Source organism: Agelaius tricolor, unplaced genomic scaffold, assembly GCF_023055355.1.
Source record: "Agelaius tricolor isolate 1412-34295 unplaced genomic scaffold, bAgeTri1.0.p SCAF_3, whole genome shotgun sequence".
NCBI lineage: Eukaryota > Metazoa > Chordata > Aves > Passeriformes > Icteridae > Agelaius > Agelaius tricolor.
The window spans coordinates 4,317,165-4,339,395 of NW_027269263.1; the positions used below are offsets into that span (position 1 = coordinate 4,317,165).

General features: G+C 37.3%; 1 protein-coding gene across 13 annotated transcripts in view; it reads right to left on the bottom strand.

Annotated features, from left to right (window-relative positions):
* Nucleotides 1–22,231, bottom strand: part of ERC1 (ELKS/RAB6-interacting/CAST family member 1) — a 276,731-nt gene that overhangs the window by 117,715 nt on the left and 136,785 nt on the right. For all 13 annotated transcript variants that reach the window (XM_071422212.1, XM_071422219.1, XM_071422217.1 and 10 more), the window contains one exon: nt 14,727–14,862. In XM_071422212.1, the coding sequence (XP_071278313.1) occupies nt 14,727–14,862 (136 nt within the window). The remainder of the gene's footprint in view (nt 1–14,726; nt 14,863–22,231) is intronic.

Here is a 22,231-nt window from a genome sequence, read left to right on the forward strand (position 1 = left end):
GATGCCCATTTCTGGGATTTTCCTTTCACTTCAGGAAGGAAGTGGTGGGATGGCCAAGTGATGCATGTTGAAATGATGTATCAATTTAATCTATCCTGCATTCATGTGATGTGTAATCTGCTGTCAAGTTTTATGCAAGTGCATGAAATAGGATACGTGCTTTCACCAAGGCATTTAGGTTCAATTAAATCCGAGGTATCCTGGCAAACTTCATAACTGTGTCTTGAACTACACTCACAAATATCTTTATGGCCTAATTTCACTCTTGGAATTAAGGTGGAATTCTCTAGTAAGCTCTTGGGAAAGATTAGTTAACAGTTTGAGAAAGCAATGAAATTATTCTTTCAACTGCTGAAAGTATTTCTAGGAGTAGAGAACCACCTAGGTAGGGAAAGAATTTTATCATAGAACCCTGTAAATAATGCAATAGCACATTTTATCTGTGTACTTTCATAGATCAGATGAGAAGAATGCAATAATGGAAATGCTTTGCACTAGGAATCAATTACTTTTTAAACAGGGAAATCATTCCATCATTACCAGCCCTTACTCCTGTGAACTACTGCTTTAGTTTATCATGTATTTCCTCAAGAAGCCATGACCCAGATAAAGAATTCAATGACCTCAGTCCATCCTAGATGGAATAAACTCCATAGAAAGAAAACCCCTCCCTTGTGAACTGACCTTCCACTGGGCAAGCGGAAGGTGGGAACTCAGGACTGTCAGCTGCCTCAAGTACTACTTAAAGCTTCCTCATGGATGCAATCATTTAGATCTTGAGATAACAAATTCTTCAACAACAGTTGGAGACAGTCCATCCACAAATGTTAAGGTTTTTTCCTAGTTAAAAATATGAGGACCTGATTAACTGTAACTCTAAAGTGCATGCTGATTATTAATTAATATGAAAAACTGAATCTTCTTCAAAGACTTCGCAAAATCTTCCATAAAATTCCCTTGCTTCCTCTTTTTGACCATAATCAGAACCAAGTATGAAGAAGAAAAATTGGTTCTACTTATAGTCAGCCAATTACTGAAGACTTCTGGTTTGCAATCTCAGGAATCTACCAAAAGATGCCTGAAGATTCACAAAATTACTGAAGGCGAGTTTCTGCAGTTTTGGTTGAACTACTGAACCCAGAAGAAAGATGCTATGCCAAATACCTACTCTTCACCAGAGGACAATTGGTGAAAATAAATCAGTTAAATAATGTTTTCTTTTCTCTGAAAAAGATCTGTAAAAATCTGCATCTTTTCCTAAGAAGGTCCTAAGGGAATATGTGGTGCTACCAAAAGGAGGTATTACAGTTTCATTTGATTTCAGGAGCAAACATAGAGCCTTAAAGCTCAGGTGAGCGTGGTGGATCTCCCTCATTCAGTTCCACATGCTGATCAACTATTTCAAGTCTTTGAACAAGAAAAGCACACAAGATTGTCACTCATAAATGGGGAAATGCCTTTAATTGGGGTTTTCAAGAATATACATGAGGTAAATACTGAAGGCCAGAACCCCATGGTACAAAACCCAAATGGTATTTACTACAGACCCTAGCTCAAAAGGAGTGTTTGGGGTCCTTCTGCAACTCATCCAAAGTAACAGATGTCCACAAAAAAATAATTTAATTCATTACCATTTCCTGAAGAAAGTGGAAATATAAAAAAACCCCCAAACCTCTACAAACATATTTGCTTGAAACGTGGAATGAAAGAAGAGTTTATAAACTCCTGAAGAAGGAAATACCTTTAGGGTAGAGTATAGCTTGGTACTAAAATGCAGCATAAATGCCAAATAAACACAGATCCAACACTAAAGACTCTGAAAATAAAGTAACAGAGAGACAAGCTACCATGTAAAGCTGTTACAAGATATATTGCTGGGCACAAACAAGCAGTGGAGTTACAATAACCACGGATGCTAATGCTGTCTTGGTGCTCTCAACTGGTAAAATTAAAGACCTTATGTCCTGGAGGTTATCTGTGATGAGGAAATCTCTGGCTCTTGGGCAGAAATTGAGTATATCCAAGTATTAGGTTTATATAAAGTCCCTGTTTCTCACAGAGCAAGATGAAGAGGGATTTTTGTAAGCACAGCAACAGCAGATGTAATTATCAGGAGCTGCTGAATGAAAGGAGCAGTCTGAGAGCTACAAGGCACAAACTGCCAAGCAGGAGCTCCTTGATCAACATTTCCTCATCTTTGGAGATCAGACCTGAGATACACAACGATTATGTCATTAGAACAACATGTGTCAGCATCTGGAAGGTTGTATCTGCCAAATAAGACACATGGATTGCAATTCAAGCCTGACAACTTACATAAACCCAGAAAAATAACTACAAGAGACAAAAGGAGAAAGACTGCAGTAGAAGAATTTAATTCCAGTAGGAGTTGAGAGGGAAGTGCAACCAAAGCTGGCCACTGCACTGAATATGCTGTACTGAAAAGATGAGCAATGGCAGAAGGTGATGAGTACATTTTTCTGAGAATACCACAGTGGAAAAAGAGGACATGTGTACCTCCAGAGTCTGTGTGCACTTGTGGATCACCACTTGCAGGAAGAACAAAAATATATTTACAGTGAAAAGAAAACATGGATAAATATTATTTCTAGACATGATAGGTTTAATATAACCATTCCATTAAAATTAGCATGGTGAAAAAAAAAAACTGTATGGAAGACAACACTTCATGAGAAACGGCCAGGGAAATTTTCTTTTAAATAGAAAATGCAGTGATGTTTCAACTACACTGTCCCTTGAAAATACTCAGGAGTGATGCAGGACTATGAATGATGCTGCCAACAAAAATATGCACTTCTCTGTACGTGGGAAGGATGCACAAAAAAAATATTTACATGGGAAAAAAACCCACCCAAACCAACAAAAGTTGGAAAAGAAATGTATGAACTCTAGTGACAGAGTGCAACAGAAAATAACCAGATAGATACAAATACTACAAACAGATCTAATTTAAATGAAAGGGAAGTGAAATGGGAGGGGAAAAAATACCCTGGTGAAAACTTAATTGAAAAGAAAGGCTTAATCTTTCACATTGTCTTTTTCTTAGATACACATGAAAGCCTTAATAAAAGCCCTGCATATTACTATTATTGCCTGAAAACTGCTAAATTATATACAAAAATGTGTGAATAACTCCAGCCATTCACACTTTTTCCTTCCAAGATACTGCATCTTACCACCCAGGTGTGCTACTTTCAAAAAGCATTTCCAGAACAGGCATCACTTTTGCTCAACTTGAGGAGCAAAGTGAAATACAGAGCCTGTGATAACGGTAAGAAAGGATCCTAATCAATGCTAGTTGAAGGAGGACAGAAAGGAGAAGAAAAAGGACAGCTCTAGACACTATTATAGGCCCAGAAAGGGAAAGGCAGCAGTGGTTATTCCTGTGGGAAACAGGCAATGTCCTTTCCTGACAGTTGCCATCTCTTTGACGCCTTTTTCCTGTTCTGTAAGCTTGGTGCTCCCAGCACAGCAATCAGTTATAAATCTGGGGCTTGTACAGACACTTTTCATTAGCAGCAGCCCAGACAGGCTCAAGCACCTTGCCAACACTAACAACCAGGTTTACCATTTAGCAGCTGCACGGGGTGCCAGCAGTTTTAACATTTTGCTCTGGCTGTTGCACATTACCACATTTGTAGTTTTTAAAACCTAGAGGGACAATGTTTCTATCAAACCACAGCAGGTCACTGCATGGACTATTGAAATGGGACTGAAAGCTGACAATACAGCTGAGAAAATGATCTGAAGTGAGCAAAAGCAATAGATATCTCTAATTGTTATGGGGCTTTGTGGTTTTTTTTTGTTTATTTGGTTTGTCTTTCTTTTTTTGGGGACAGTATCGTGTTTTTTGGAGTGGCTAATTGGAGAAATGCTACTGTAACAAGATTTGTTCTTCTGTCATGTATCAATACAATGACTCAAGGCTCCTAAACTGATATGGGATTAGAGAAAAAGCCAACAGCAGTTCTAACTAACTGCACCATTAACACAAAGCTGTTATTCCCTTGATACAGCCTTATTTGCCTGAGCTCTCTCTGTAAATGTCAGTCCTGTCATCATCATTGCACTAATATATCACAGTCACAAGACCTACCTTTCTTTGCTCATTTTTAATCCTTCAGCAGACAAAACCATCAGAGCACCACACATAGACAGCCATAAAAGAACACTTCTCTTGCTTTCCCTCTTTTTCACAGATGAATATAGGACAAAAATTGCTACTGACAAAAACACAACTGAGGAAATGCCTACTGAGCAGTTATCACATTGAATCTCATCCAGTCCGTCAGTTTTAAAGGGAATTCCTGCAATCCTCATCTCTGCTTTTGATTTTAGCCTCTGATGCCTCTTCCTTGATGTGCATCATCAAGTAGAGCAGCTTTTGTATTTGTGCTATGTACTGCTTCCTTTAAAGCAGCCATCTACCAAGATCCTACTCCTAACCACAAAACATTTTAACCCCCCCCAAAAAATCCCTTTCACTCCATGAAGATACTCCTCTTTTCTCCCCATCTTCAAACTAGAGATCAGTAAAACAATTTCCCATCAGAAATAAATTGTCACTGTTCTTTCATGCTATCCAGGAACACCCCAATGCACCCACCAACCCAAACCCCTGACAGCCAGCTGCACCAAATGAAGATAATTTCAAGGAGAAGATCTGCCTTAGCACAACATGGATTCAGCTATGAACCAGAAAAAAACTGTATTAATTTAGGGAAATGCTTGGCTTAAAATATTAAAAGCTGTTCTCAATATCTTTACCAGTAAATGCCTGATCTGCTGTTTCACGGTATCCATAGAATAAGGATACATTTGAAGATGATTAGAATACAGTACATAAAATTTAAAAAAATTGACAATTAAATAGTAACAATCAGAAAACAGTGAGCTTAAAAATATTGAAATAAGGTGGTTGAAGATGATTTGAGACTCATTTGTGAATGATACTCATTTGTTTATTTGCAGCATTACACTGACAGTAGCTTTAAACAGGCAACTTAGTACATAACATTCATAAAAGTCACCATTAAAATTAACTGGCTTAAAAGCCAAAAGAATGAGAAAGTGGAAACATTTCACATTCTGAGAGATTCTCACTTCTTTGTATGAAAATTCCAATTGTTTCTATAAAAGCCTGACCTAGTCCAAAGGAATGGGAAAACCAGTTATTGTTTCCTTTTAGCCCCAAATATTCCAAAATGATCTTCTATTATTCTCAGTCTGCAAAGTAGGAAAAAGTATTCCCTGGCTCTTGTCTTCACTCATTCTTTTCCATCTCCAAGAATTTAATTTTATTTAATATCTGTTTGAACAGAAGCCTGTCCTTGTGTTTACCATTTTCTTCCTTGCCTTTACCTCTCCTGTGTTTGCCACATCCTTTTCTGTGGTGGATGGTTGGCATCACTGCACATTATTCAGAGGGGGAATGCACTGCTCATGCACACAGTGCCACAGCAGCAGCATTCTCTGGTTTGCTGTTTGATACTTCTCAAATGGCTTTTTAATAGTCCTCTTAACCAATAACATTTTCATAAAACTACTTATTCTAATTCTGAGATTGCTCTCCTATGGTAAAAGAGCAAATCAGAACCCATCATTGTGCACATATATTTAAGATTGCTTCTCCTGACATATGCAAATAAATATATACCTATGCTGAACTTCACCTGCTCTCTTATCCCTGGGTTCCAGTTATCAGGCACTTGTGGAGCAATGCAAGTTATCTTTCATTTAAATATCCTGAATAAATTAGTAAATATAATTTGAAATTGCACAAAAATTCAGTCTCATTTACAGAAAATCTTATATCTGCCATTTTTCAGCTGTGCTCTAGAAGGACATGGGACACCACTGCTGTTGGGACACCGTGTTCCTTCAGCTTTTATTTCCTTGCTTTTCATGCCCTGCTTTGGAGAATCAGCTGACCCCAAAATTATCAAACTTTAGGAGGAATTCAAACACAAGCAAGGAAAGCAACATAATGTTCTAAGAGAATTTGTTGATGAATTTTAACTGACTATAGACATCATCTAGAATGTTAATATCATCCTCCTTTAATCCTCAGTCACAGACTAAGTAACGCCAATATATTTAAGTTTTTCCCATGCCTGCATTGAGATGTACATCCCTGCACATCAAACCAAACTAAGGAGATGAAAGGACTGGTGCTAACTTTTAGTAAGTTATAACCTTGTGTCACTTCTGAATGCAGTTTGCAGCCTAGGTCTCAATTCCAGTTAATATTTGCACATCACAGTAAGAGCAGTTGCTCTGATACCTCCTAAGAACGTGTAAATTTTAGACAAAGAGAAAAATTTAAGACAGAATACATTGATTTATATATTGAAAAAAAGTAAGGGTGACACCAATTTGGGCACTTCAGTAAGCAAGATTTAAGAATAATACTGATTTAGAATGAATTTAATTAGGTTTAGCACTATTTGAAATCAATTAGAGGAAATATTTTTAAGGGAATGCTCAAGTATTTGTTCCCACAGTATAGAACCAAAAAAAAAAAAAAAAATCCACATGTATTATTTTTTAAAAATAAATTCTGAATTCTTTCTGAGGTCCCCATCATCGCCCCATCTCCATTTCTTTTTCTATTGTGCAAAAGAAGAATAAAACAGAATAGCAATTTTATTAAACAATGAGACTATGAAATGAGCCATGGCAATTGGGCATTCTTATTCTTGGGGACAGATGAGTTAGAAACCACTTTCAACACAGCAAGTAAAAAAAATAAAAAACCTAATGAGAGAGACAGAAAAAAAAAATCAAGAAGAAGGAAAAAATGCAAATTTATTACCACTTCTCAGGCTCATGAAATAAGACACCAAAATGAAAAGAAAGCTGTTCTTCCCCTCCAATGTGCTCCTATTGTTTTGCTTAAATCTGGCCCTCAATGTTTCCTACTCTCAGGAGAGACCTCCTCACAGGAACCACACCATGTTGTCAACAGATACATTAATCTCCCTGACAGCTTTTAGGAAAGCAGTTTGAGCTCAGATACTAATCTTGGGGAAAAAAGCCTATGCAAAAAACATCCAGTGGTTAGGGCTGCTGGCACACACTCAGCTGTGCAGCCCTCACTGCACTCAGTTTCTGGCATATCATGAAGGGTACCAAGCCTTCCCTCTGCCAAACAGGAAAGAGCACAAATAGCAGGTTTCATCTTCCACTGACACATCATGTTTCGCCAGAAAAGACTGGGTGAAAGCGTGTCAGGGGAATAATATTCCTGATGGATCACCAAAAAATCTTAGGATGCAGGGAGTCTTCTTTCCTCTATTAAAAACTCTCAGGCCGTATAATGGCTTTCTCTCGCTACAAATCTCAATTTGCAGTTAAGGGAAATACTGGGATAACTGGGAGACTGCCTAATGCTAGCTGCAAATAGTGACTTCCACGAAATTTTTCCAGCTGTCTCTTCAAGACTGTAGAGCTGTCCAATTTTTACTTTACAAAGGAAGACAAAGTCAAATGGTTCATCTTTTTTAAAGATGTGAAAGCAATGAATTCATCTAACCTGAATATAATAAATGTATGGTAAACTAAACCAAACCATAAAGTGAAAACTGATAGAGCAGATGGCTAAATGTCTATCCAGGGAAATGCTCCTCCATTACAATTGCCAGGGCCCTCCAAACTTCCTTTCTGTAAATGTTATGGTAACAAAAATTCTGAATGGAGCACTCTCTCCTGGTCAGACACAAGAGAAGAAAACTTCTTAACAACAGATTTAATGTCATAAACATCCATTATGTAGAATGACAGACTCTGTAAGAACTGCCACATCAAATTAAGAACAAGGTCATGTATTTATTCTGATACTCTATTTTATAGAGAGAAAAAAGCTGCACCTTTTTTCTACAATTCATTTTTGAGACAAATGTTCAAAAGTGTATCTTTCTATGTTCAAATGTTCAAAAGTGTATCTTTCTATGTTTCTATGTTCAAAAGTGTATCTTTTTCGTCAGTGCTTCAATATGTCACACACAAGCAAAAATCAAGTTAGTTAGACCTTGCAAATCATCATCAGAAAAATGGCTTCAATAAAACTGGAGACATGACTGTCCCCAGTCTGCTTGTGGATCACAGCTCATATTTTAAGAATGTTAATGCACCAAAGCTTAACAAAGCCAAGAAAACTAAGAAATGAGAGAGGTAAATATAAACTTTTTCAATAGTCACCCCTACTACCATATACTTTGTATGCAGTTGTTTGGAGAAATAGGTATCAGATTTCTATAAGAAGTTGGAAATTGGTACTAGAAACAGACCCAGGCAAATATTCCTAAGTTTTAATGTGCATGAAAGCTTGTCTTGATGAGCTTCCTCGAAGTAAAAGGAGAATTACTGTCTTGCAGAGTCCACCAGGGACACATGTGAAAGCATAAGAGATAAAAAGGACTGATCCCTCCAGGAACAGGACCTCATCTGAGCAGGTGATGTGGGCCTTCTTGTTTGTCAAGACACTTTTCTCACCTTGTTCTGGCAATCTGTTAGTAAATCCTCATGCCCTTCTTTGAAATCCACATTGTACTTTATCATTTCAATACAGAAAAGAGGAGAAACCTTTTCTGTAAGACAGAAACTAATTTTTATGTGCCCTACTGTCTTGCTGGGATGGAAATCAAACAGTGCAACTTTTACATGAAAATATAACATCACAATAGTGCTATTTCATATTATGCACTGATTTCTAGCACTGTGCAGGACTCCTCCACTGTCCAATGAACTTTTCAGTCCTGTTTCTGTGTGGCTGAATGATAAAAATGATTAAGGCACGAACTCTGTGAAAATATCTAAGCCTTTCTTCAGTTAAAGAGCATTACAAATGAAGAATAACTGAGTCTTGTCTACAATTACTGTATTATTTCACATATATATAATGAAGTGAGGCTGTCTATTTTTCATTCGTGCATTATGTATGCTGTAAAAATAGATGTATCCAGAAGGGCTTAATTATGATTTTTAATTCCCAAAAAAGGGCTACAATTCAATTAATTCTTCCTCACCTCCCCTCAAGAAATCTCCCCTCACTCTGAGCGATGAAATGTGTAGCTAAAAGTTCATAATTTCTGGAACTTCTCCCAGACATCCAGGAAAGATAAGAAAAAGTTCTCTTGACAGAGGGCTATGACATGATCAGAACAAGAGCTAGCTTTTCTCAAAGCATCTGCCAGGGTTAAAATATGTGCCTGTTTCTACACCAACTGCAACACACTGTGCTGAAAATCACAACCCTCCAAATACATACAGAATGAAAAGTTTGTGAACACTGCATTTTCTGTAATGTATTGTAAAAGCTGATGGAAATGAAAATTCCTACTAGAATATTACATCACTAATGACTCATCATGCATACTGATGTCTCTACTGCATATGTAGATCCTGTTTTGTAATGAGAAGCCAGCTGTCACAGATTCTCTGAGAGGAAGAGCTGGAGGGTAAATTGATCCCAAAACTACCTATTGGCTACCAGTGCCCAAATAAAATAGGAGGAAAAATTTGCATACAATTATTTCAGTTACAATTTTATGAGGTATAAGTGATCTTTAGAGCCTGTATTTGTTCATCCTTGCTGCATTTTCACTAACAAAAGTCCCACGTAACATTGAAGCAAATGGTAAAACACTGATTCACATTACCTCAGAACCATATTTGGCTAAATTACTGAGAACATGTAACAATATTATCTTTCATCCTATCTTTTAACTGAGAAGAAAAACTCATTCTTTCAAAAAATACTAAAAAAAAATCTTTAAAATTAATTGCAAATTGAGTTGGTAACCTTTCAGAAATTGATGCCATGAGCTCTGTCCTGGAGGACAGGATGAGGATGACCTAGAGCTGAAAGCAGCCTTAAGTGAAATTACAGCCACTTGCCTAAGTGCTGATGGCACCCAGTCAGGCCCAAGGAACACTGACACCCCAAGGCTGGGCAGCACAGGGAATTACCCAGGGACAGGGAGGCCAAAACCTCTCCATGATGTAATTAATGTCTAAAAAGCACTGGGAGAGGAAGTGAGAGGAAAAGAACATTTAGATCTGAGTAATTCCCAAAGGTGCGTCTGAGCTCAGTGAGCAGATACATGTTTGATGTGTCAGACTGTTCTCTGGAACAAACCCCGCAGATGCAAGATGGCTTTAAAGAACAGATTTCTGCCAGGCTGAAATGGAGCAGCTGAGTGTTCTCTGGGCTGTAACATGTTGAGCTGTACTCATCTGGCAGGCAAGGCTGGAATCTGATATGGCAGTGGTTTATATGGAAGAGAAATTAGCCAGGAACTCCACACTTGAAAGTCACTTATCCCAGGAAAACACCTAACATTTTTAACTGGCATAACCACTTTGCTTCAAATGAGATGCAAGTCTTCAAGAAGATCTTGAACTTTAAGCTTGAAAATGTTTACTCTAAGCATTTATTCAGAGATTTTGTACTCACTGTCCAAAAGCAAGTTCAGAGATTAATTAGGATAGCATAATCTTGCTTTACTAACAGCCAAAAGAGAATACAACATAACTTTCATTGTGGCATAGTATTTCAGTCAAGAGATGAGATGAAAAAACTTCATCCACCCCACCTTCAAGATCCAATCATAGCACATCAAGAGGAAATTCTTCAGTAATTTAAGTTCAGATGTACTGGGCTCCACTTGGGTTTTCAGGTTTTTTTTGAGTGTTGGCACTGACTGTGTGCACATGCAGGGGTGTCTCATAACAAACAGTTACCACAACAGACTACTTCAGCTGGAAGCTACTCCAGCAACCACCCAGCCCAACCTCCTGGCCAGCTCAGGGCTGGCAAAAGTTAAAGCAGGGTGTTGAGGGCAGCATTGTCCAAATGCCTCTGATAGACTTGGCAGCCTTGGGGCATTGTGGCTGATATTTAATGAATTTAGAAGTTCATTTGATGAGAAGGTATTCGCTTATCTGTCCATTTCATTGAGCTTCACCTGGATCACAGTAAAAACATTACTGAACATAAAGCTGAATATGTTGCTTATATTAGAAGTAGAGCTCTTTCCACTGGAAGGATAGGTTTTTCCAATATGATAAAAGAAATACACTATCACAACAAACAAACAGCATATACTTGCATCTACAGTTCATGGATTAGGAATATACATTCAATTATCTAAACTTGGGTGTGGAAAAAGAAAAAAAAAGAAGTAATAAGTTTACTTGCTTTCTATAGTTGCTCATTAAATCACTCTAACACATCTTACACATCATGGGGACATACAGTTTGTCAGCAGCAATTAGAGACTGATGGACACCTGCTGCAATGCAGATTCAACAGCACACAAACCCACAGCATGGATATTCTGAAAGTTCTGGAAAAACTTCAGAAGATGCTAGAGCGATAAACCAAGAAAATATGCATACTTTCTTTCAGAAGCCAGCTTGAAGTATCGATTCAAATATAATGAAATTTCAGTAAATGTTACCTTTCTAGGACTGAACAGCAGATCAATTATTTTTCACAATAGCCAAGCTTTAGTCACTTCAAGCAAAAATTTTCTACTCCAACTCAACAGTTTGTTTGTTTTTTTTATCCTGCTTATAGACCAGACACTCGTCAGCCTCTCAGATCTCTGGAGAGTTGTGGTTTAAGGGAACCCAGGAGGAAAAGACAAATTTGGAAAGCCATTTATCCATCTCACTAGAATTGAGACATTATGGTTTTCATTCTTCTCCCACTCCCAAAAATACCAAATTTCCATCATCAGAGCTCTGTGAATAAACGAACATTTTGTTACTGGCCTCAGGAAGAAAGAAACCACAGGCCTGGTAGGGACAGAGAGGAGAGCAGGGCACTGTGTGCTTGGGACCCTGTTTATTTGACTAGATTGCAGACAGTCAACCCAAGAACATGCAGATCATATATTTTTAAGCATTTCATAATGGCTTATTATTAATTCCAGCCAAAACCACCAAGACCAAAATTATCTGAAATTGGTGCTTGTGTGTCCTGACCCCAAAGCCAACAATGGTTGCATAAAAAAAAAAAAAGTTAAATATCTACAGTCCTCTCAGGTTTAATTTTTTTTTAATCAATTACAAGGCAGTGCCCTTTAAGAGCCTAGAGAGAAGACAGGTCTCCACAACTAACAAACTGAAATGTGGTTCTGGGTAAATTTTACTTCCAGGAAACCAAAATGTTGCAGTCCTTGAGAGAGGGAGGCTATAAGCAGAGGGCTCTTCTAAAGGAAGGAGCTTTTATTGAACCTGTCACTTGTCATTAAACACTCCATATTTTATCTTAACCTGATATTTTCATTAGAGCATACAGACCTTTTTCATCTGTGAATAAAAGCATTCCCTTCAGCCTTGTGCTGAATATGGGGAAAGGCTCTCTAAAATAGAGCCCACCCAAACAGGACAATTATGTTCTCAGAAGCAGGAAAAGCACTAGGGAAAATCAAGTAACATTAATACCATGATAATTTGCACACTTCAATGTTTACTATCACATCACACTTCACTCTTACATTATTTATTAATACATTTAATAATGTTGATTTTTAGTGTCAAAAAAACTTGCATAAAATAATATAGAAAGCAAAGACACCAGTGCAGAATAAAATAAAACATAAGCTAACTGCAAAAAAGTATGTACTGCCCTACAGAGATCTCTAGTTGGAAAACGTGAATGGGAAAAGGTAAAGATATCCATGCTATTCATATTTTTATATCTATGATCTCTCAACTGCTTAAAATACTTTATAAGTAAATAACTGGATAAGAAATTGCAAGGGAAGCTATACATTCTTAAAGAAGTCTGATATAAAGCAGCACCGTTTTTTTCTGAGCAAAAGCTGCCTCACTGCTACCACCAAAGCTGTACCATCTCCCTGATGCACCAGAAACTGATGTTAATTAGTTTTAGCAGAACTTAAAGTTCTTAATAACTGTAATATCACTCTCTGTTCATTGCCATGTAGTACAAACATTTTAGACAATTTATTGTTTCTTAAAAGAAAAAAAAAAGTGGTTTCAGTATGCAAATAGAGGCTGAGAGAAAACACATTTCAGGCTTTTTTCAGTGTATTACATATGTGAAGAAGACAGAAAAATGAAAAGGGAAAGAAAAGAATAATTGGGGGCGGAGAGCCAGAAAAGGAAGCCATCCCTTTTAAAATCTTGAAGTCCTACATAAAAACAAAAATGATGGTCTGATGGAAAGGTGTCATTCAATAAACACCACTCATGTAATTGCAAAGCAAATGTGAAGCACCAGCTGTCTTTTCAGACTTGATATATAGATTTATTCAAATGCAGATAAGGAATCTAACCAAATATTGTAGTAGTTTTAGGAATTTTCAAAGACATTTCACTAATACCAGGAGGACTGTGTTATTCAAACATAGCTGCCACATAACGAGAGCCTTGTGAATTGCCATAGCACTACAGCCACAAAACCCATTAGGAGATGTAGAAATCCCACATTCCTGCCTTTTATAAAGGTCTGCAGTTATGAAATCATTTTCATACACTTGGAATTTAACTATTTCATTGCCCAGCACATACAGGACTGGAGCTGATGGAGAAAATCACAAAAAGGTGCATCTGAGAGCATTCCATGGACATATGCTGCTGTGGTTCTTTCAAAGTTTTAGCTGAAAAAATCCCCTCAGCATCCCACAGAACAAAGTAAAGGAATATGTGTGAAATAAGGAAAGAACTTATCTTTACTAGAGAACCCTTAGGATGTATTCTGTGTCTTCATTGTAGATGCATTAAGATATGTGGCTGATAAAAAGAAACAGGATTTAACCTAGGATAATAAAGGAAAACAAAGAAAGGCTTGCTCTTTAAAGATTAACAGAATGAAAGACTACAAGGTAGGGTGCAGTTTCCATGTTTATTTTCACTCACCAAAAAGAAAGTTATTTTTGTAAATTAAAGAAAACACAGTCAAAATGTCTATTATCTCCACACTTAGCATCATGGTATCTTTGCTGTACTCCATGCCAGTAGTTTAATATTTTTATGACAGCGATTGAAAACTTACCATTTGATAAACCTCCTGCAGCTAATCTCAACACACAGCACACTGAGAAATATTTGACTTGCTTTTATACCAGTGACTTTCTTATGCCTGGGCAGATTTGAGGTAACCAGATAACTCTGTGGGGCAGCAGCATGATCATTTCAGAAATAAAGCCAACTGACCAGAAAGCACATCAAGAATTCATGAAGTAAACAAGGATGACTACGATAGAAAACATGGTCCTCCAGTCACGTCACAGTAACTCCAGCTTTCTCTAAGAATACTTACTTGCTTATCTTTCATTTACTTGAAGAAAGGACACCAGTATAAGGTAAAACCAGCTGGGAAAATAGACAAAACAGCTAAAGAAAAAGGCTGTTAGAGGAACAGAGAAGAAAGAAATGTCACACCCAATCTCAATATGGAATTCATATAATTATTTCAACGATGCACTTCATAACCAAGTTGACAGTTAAAAGTACGTTTTGCTCTTAGGAAAATTGAGGAAGATATGAAGGCAACTGAGAGAGAGGCTGCTTTCTTTAAAATGCTGTAGGAAAGATGTGTCTTTTCAAACAATCAGGAACAAAGTTGTTAGGTAACAGCTATGAAAACAACAGATCAGGAGGCAGAGCAGAGAGCCAAGTAGCTCAGCCTGGCTCATTATCCCAACTGCATTAATCAATTCCCATGTTACCTGAAGCTGTTGGGAGCTGTCATTAAGGTTATCCTCTCGTCTTCTGGCCTCCTCCAGCATCTGTGCACTCTTCTTTTTCTCCACTTGTTCTTTGTGCTTCAGATTTGCTACTTTCTTATTTTGATCTTTAACTTGCCTGCAAAAGAGAGGAGCACTCAGAGCGTGGTCCAGAGCAGTCTCCATCAGTGCTGAGCAGCTGGGCCAGGGAACAGTGGCACCATCAAGTGCCACAAGGTCACCAGCACCAAACTCATCCTCAAGCATTAGCCTCCATTAATTCAGCCAAAAGAAGGCTTCATTTTGGTCATTACTACTGACCTAACCTAGAAAATTTCTGAACAAAAGCATTATTTATTGTTTGGTAATTGTAAGTTGATTAATAAACTTAATCAAAAGATGCACCTGTCCTCTTCTGACTTTGGGGAAGAAAACTCTTCTCTGTTCACACACAAACGTACATATAAAACCACAGAAATCTAATAACCCATTTTGCTTTAGGTACCACTGTATCTAATGTGCAGAAAACAGGAGGAGCACAAGGAGAACTATTGAAACATGACTTGAATATAGAGGCTTAATTACAAGAATTAGGGAGTCAGTTTCCAGAGGTAAAACACTTTCTTTTCAACCTCAAGATCTACCTGTTTTCTTGATATTTTGAGGAATTTCCTATCCTTTCATTTTACATAAGAAAGACACAACAAGTAAGAGCAAACTATTTGAGAAAGTGTGCATAATTTCCTTTTCACTTGCATCTATGGACTATTTTTGATGATCCTGGCAGCTACCACTGCCTGCAGACAGGGTTTGGCCTCTCAGGGCATTAAGACACACAGAGTATTGAATCTAATTACAGACCCTTTAATCTCAGCCTCCTGACCACAGAGAACTTAAGTCTAAACTTTTAGTCCAATCAAAACAAAACAGGCTAACTTTGCTTCCTCAGCCTTTTTCTCCATAATTATATCTGGAGTTTGGATTTTGGAATAAAAGACAGATTCTTTGGTTGCAAGATTTCCCCAAAACATCATGCAAGTAGTAGAGACGGCTCTTTAATTTACTGTTTAGAAAACAGAATGATATACCAGCTTCAGATCTGGTATGTTATCCACACAGACAGGGAAGAATGTTTCTTCTGTATTTCAGAAATACTTTTAGAACAGATCACAAACAACACTTCTTTAATATTTTCTTCAGAACTCCTAACAAAAGTATGATCAAGAACGTATCTCTTTGCGATATATTTATGTTCAAATTACGTGGCATATGACCAGTCAGTGTTTTGAGTTCCTCCAAAAACACTCTGAGCTCTGAGGTTCAACTCTGAGCTCTGATTTTTTCCAATGTAAGCCAACTGAGGCTGGGAAAATCGTGAAAACAGCAACTTTTCCTTGGTGCTAAAACAAACTCTTAGGGTGAAAAAGTGCTGATGGCCTCTGGAGACCAATAAAAAATGAAAGTTCTTTTCTGATGATGTTAAAAAGTTATTGGCATACTTAACTACCCTGTCCAAGAGTTACAGCTGATTTGAGTCAGGATGCTTTTTAAACACCACCAGTGTAATTGTTGAGTTATTCTAACCCAGTGCTGCACACTGGCAATGGGCTCATTGCCCAGTTTGAAAGCAGACTTGCTCAGTGATTAAACAACTTATTGGAAATATTATGCTGGCACCAACTCAGCTTGTACAATACACAGTTCTATCTGTCCAATAAAATAAACACAAAAAGTACAGCTAAGTCGGCACAGAAAATGGAAATATGTCAGCCCAACACATTCAATTCCATATGAGAATTTTTACTCAACTTTTAAATTAAAATTAGAGGAATTAAGTATTTTTTAATCAATTTGCAAAGCTAGATTCACCTATTGAGAAACTGATCTTTATTACTATAACCAACTAGTTAGTAAGAGACAACAATATTAATAAAGTCCCAACCCTCTTCAAAATATGCCTGAAATAGATAATCTCCTACATGGTCCAAAATGTTTTCAAACAAAATGCATTTCAAAGAGATGGGTAATTATAAGGATATGTACTATTGACATTAATTTTGGTGTGAACCAAAATCAATGACATGCTAATATATTAGGTAGATGTTTTGAGACAAAAACAAGCTTTACTAAAGTTAAGTCTTGAAATTACCTAGTGCTTGTAATACGGAGGTCAGTCTTCATAAAATCTTCTACTAGACCAGGTTGCTTAAAGCTCCATTTAACCTGGCTTTGAATCATGTGCAAGATACAACTATCCCTCTGAATCTCTGATGGCAGAAAGGAAACAAAGTTGGGCTATAAACTTTTCAAACCATACAGGTATCTGTGGCAGTGACTAGAACTTCCCCAACTGTTTAATTGTATAAATCTGGGAAGGTTACGTGAGAGCCCAAATCCATAAACCTAAAAAGGCTTGGAGTCATTTGATACATGAATACACATTTCATCTCATCTTAATGCCCGTGGTACCAAATGAAAATTCTCACTTTTGCAATACCTCATGCAGAAAATCATGCAAAAGGTTCAGCATTTACAAGTCCACAGCCCTTTGATGGTTGCACCATAAAACTTCTGTGAAGCTCTAAAGACTTCATACTGTGGCTCTGTAAAGAATGCTCTTCCTTCTCTGCCAAATAACTTTCAGTCATCAAAGCCAGTCAGAGAATTATCTTTTTATATATGCAAACAATCTTTTAAAATATTTAAATATGTACTCATATTTTTAATATCAACAGACCTCAAAAGCTTGCTCATTAGGTATCACCCCATTCACTGTTCAATAACTCAGTTCTGTTGCTATTTTAAACACTGCAGTACTACTGATGATTGTTATAGAACAATTTCATCTTCACACCACCACTGAACAATGTGCAGAATTGGACCACATACTGAACTGGAACAATAAAATAAAATACAGAAAGTACGTGACTTAAGTGAGCATGCTGCAACTGGTACATTTTATGAGGAGACAGTCAAGAGGAAATTTTTTTATAATATATGTGCACAAGTAAGCTTATTAGGAAAAAAGAAACACAAAGAAACAAACAAACTCTGCAACTGCCTCAGTTTGAGAGCTTCATTTTGTAAGCTTAATATTCTTTTACTCTTTTGAATGAATTGCACATATACAGAAGCACATATCCTATCAAAAGGACAGCAAAGTTTTGAAAAGAAAATCCTTAATCTCTAAGAGTATTTTTATTAAAACTGCAAAAACGTGCATGAGATTAAAGATAGGAAAAAGAGAATGACTTATATACAATGATGGCAAGACCTTAGAGGTTTAAGAATGTTTTCTAGAAAGCACCACTGTCCGCACGTACAACAACAGCGAACAGCAACTTGCAACGTGCATGTGGGCTTCTCATCACAAAATAAAAAGCTAATGAACTTCTCAAAGATACAGTGCATTAAATATTACCATAAATACACATTCCTACAGAAACATCTTTGCAAAAGAGGACTACAAAAGAGAGAAAGAATTCTGGTGGTTCTAATTAAAGCTGGAGAGCCAGGTCACATTCACTGAGATAAAGCTTTGAAGAAGATACCAACTGGAACCAGCAGAAATAACAAAACTAACAAAAGCAAAAGTCCCTCACCTCAGAAGATGTTTATTCTCAGAGTCACCTCAAATCAAGTCACAAAAATATTATAGTCACATATAAAAGAAGAAAAATTTAATGAGAATGTTTATGTTGAATTACAGTGAAGAATCCCACTCATTTTGAAAATAACAATTTCTTTTGCACTTTTAATAGCAATTTTAAGATATCTTTTTTGAGAGTCCATCTCCTAAAACATTTTGTCCTCAAAACTGAAAACTCTTTCCCATTATTTTGAATTTTTCTCCATTTCACAGTATATCACGCCAAGTACTGTTACAGACTAATGAATTAGATAAAAGGAAGTGGAATCAAATTCAGGCTTCTGATTTAAAAATACAAACCCCAAAGTCTTTCAACTAAAGACAGGCCAAGATTTTCAGAATAAAACGTTTCATATCCTTTGATTTTGGGTGTCCAATTTAGTCCACATGCCTCATGAAAAAATCCCCAAGGATTTCTTAATCTGGACACTGACACCAACTGTTCATATCTATGGCTTTACTCTTTCTTTAATGAAAGAGTAAACCTCTCTAAAAAAGCCACACCTTTCCACTTCTCTATGAAATTCTTGCATTTCCAGTGATGAAATATAGCCCAACACCATGGGGAATAAAGCTGAACAATCACAATAAGCAATAAAAAATTTCAAATGAGAAGATTTCACATTTTAAAATTATTTCAAAACAGGAAGACAAATATAAACAATAGAAGATCAGTGGAGCATCAGGCATTCCTGAAAAGTGGCAAGTTCTGTTACCTATTAGTCATTGGGAAAACCTTTCCTCACTAAGAGACCAATTGCTACATAAGCCATTTTTTAAAGGCTTCTATGAAATTATTTTTTCTGTATTAATGTCAATATTTTTTTCATTTTGACAGTGAGCTCATTATCTTTTAATGTAATGCCTGTCAGCACACATACAGCTGCTAATTCTCTCCTCACATGGATTTCCATGCTATGCATTAATGTAATGTAAGCTATTATCTGCATCTGGTTATCTTCTCTGACATAATTTCAGATGTTATTCTTGTAAAATAGAAGTTGATCAAATGTTAACTGAAAATATGAATATGTTAATTTGAATATTATATTTTAAAATACTTTACATTTACATGGCTAACACACAAGGGTGTTTTTAGAACAATCCAGGTTAAGCAAACATTTAGAATGCTTTTTAACCACCACAAAAGCTTCCCTGCAGTATAAAGTGTACACATACATGCTGAATTTCACACAATGACTCACACACCAGGAACAAACATGCACATCTTGTGCACTGCTATAGAAACAGCTTGTTTTACTCATCTGACTTAGGCACTCAGAAATATTTCCATGTGTCTGTCAACCATGTCAGAAGGATTGCTGAGCCCAAGCCTTCATTGCTGTAGCATTACCACCACCCACAGGACACTGCACTGCTGCTGCAGCTACTAATCCTGATGGACAGATGAATTTCAGATGCTTTAAAGAACACTTTGCTCCTCAACATGACTTAAACTGATAAAATAGTCAACATGACTGAAAAACCCTACACTGAAAACTGGATGCAATGACCCAGGTATATTATTTAGTTTTGAATTGCCAAAGTACCTTGGGTTATGAAATATTAGGTTCTACAGTACATAGAGTAGAATTATTGAATATTTCAAGTTGGCAGGGACCCATAAGGATCATTCAGACCAGCTCCCTGCTTGTTGCATGACTACCTAAACCTAAAGCACACCACTGAGAGCACTGTCAGACACTGCTTGAACTCTGCCAGGCTTGGAGCTGTGGCCACTTCTCTGCTCCAGTGCCCTCATGGTGAGGAGTCTGCTCCTAATGTCCAGCCTGAACTCCTCCTGATGCAACTTCATTCCTTTTCCTTGTGTCCCATATCACTGGTCCCAGAAATAGATCAGCACCCTCCCCTCTCCACTGCCATCCCTGAGGATGGTGCTATCATTGCCTAAGATCTCCAAACACTTTGTAGTCCTAAGAGACACAGACAAGTGTCCAAATTACAATATTTACCCCAAAAATTTCCTTTGTCACTTCTTTGTTTTTAAGGTCTGCCCCCACAAAATATTTTAGCTGGCCATATCCTTAACCATAACTTCTGAGTTTAAAAAATCATTCATACAGTGATATAGGTAAGTTGTTTGTGTTTTCTTGCTTTGTTTTGTGGTTTTTTGGTAGTTTTGGTACACAAAGAAAAATATTTACATTCTGGGGCATACAGCAGAAGGGAACCAAGGAAAAACTCTTCCCAAAAATATTTTGAAAATAAAGAAGAAAAACTGTTCCAAGAGGTTTTGATTTGGCTTTTAGTTGCTCAAAACTCACTGCACCATAGTTAGGGTTAGTCACCAAATCATGGAGAATAATGGCAGTGTTTGGAAAGCCTAATTGCTTCACCTCACAAAAAAGCAAGTGATAAAGGGAAGATAAATCAGCAATGAAGGAAACAGGACTGACAACACCACACAGCCCCATCACCTCAGCTGGGTGTGTGACTGACAGCTGCCAAGTGTTGAACAAAGTTTTTCACCTAACGCATTCAAAAAATTAGGATCAAGGGAATTACACATTGCTGAAGATCTATGTGGAATTTTGTATGGCTGGGTTGAGCTTTTTAAGTGTCATTGGGGCCTTTTCCTGGGCTTTGGCTGTACACAGCAGTTCCAGCCTCTCAACTAGTTTGTCATTGCCCTTCAACGTTAAAACAAGATCAAAAATGGTGCATTAAATTACTACCTAAAAGAAACAATAATTTCACTATGCTTCAGAAACTTGGTTTAATATCACCACTTCTGTTGGTCATTGCATCCAAGCTAAAAGACCAATCACCACACTTAAACTGTTCTTGTTCAACAGCACTCAGCTACCTCCCCTGACTGTGAACTCCTCCCAAAACCTCTCATCATTTTGTTACGCTGGTCCTTGCTGTTCTGCACCACTTACATGACAAGGTAAGGAGTGCCAATGAAAATATTAGCAGATCCTGAAAATGTGACTGGGCCGCTGCATGTGAGTCAAATTGTCCCATGGTGGCTTTAAGAGATGAGGGGTGGACTTCATTTCCTGAGGCTAGGAAACTTTGATTTCTGAAAACAAAGTGTGTGTTCAGGTCAGCACTGGAGGAGGCAAGGGATGAAGGCTGTGGGAAACTCACTTGCACCAGATTTTAGGAACAGGAGCCCAAGAGTGTCTGAATCAAGAGGTGTTAAAGTCAAGCCCTCAAGCAGATTTTGACTTTACACTGACCACTGTCCTTCTTCAGTGGTAAGAATTATTTGCATGGTATAATGCACATTTCCTAATGCAGTCAGCACATCTCTCCCTGTAGCTGAAACAACACAAAGATTTTCTTCTAGAAACAGCAGATGGGAAGATACAAGATAGGGGAGCCCATACCATATGAATCTAGAAACTCAATATAATAAATAAATGTTATCCCAACCCTCCTATAATTTAGAAACACTTTGGAAAAGAAATCTATCACCTGATTCATTAGCAACAGATGAGGCTTACCAAGTAGTAAGGTGGCATAAGTTACTATTAATGCTACATGGAACATTTCATGAGGGAATTAAAAAAACCAAAAGCAGAATTAACCAGGGTGCTCTCCAGTCATGAGACAGAAGCCCAGCTACATACAGTGGCAAAGTCATATGCTGCTGAGTATTCTCAAAAAAAAACTAAGAAAAGAAAAATTGCTTTAATAAACTGGCTGAAATTGATGGATTATCAGCAGAGATTAAACAAAATGTCCTTGTTTTAGTGCAACAAGTCCATATCAAATCAAGCAAATCAAAGGTTTGCTTTCAGACAGGGCCAAATACAATAAGACACTAAATATTTCTGGTAAACATCTATAGCACCTCATGTTCTCATTAATCTCTAAGTACAGTTTTGTA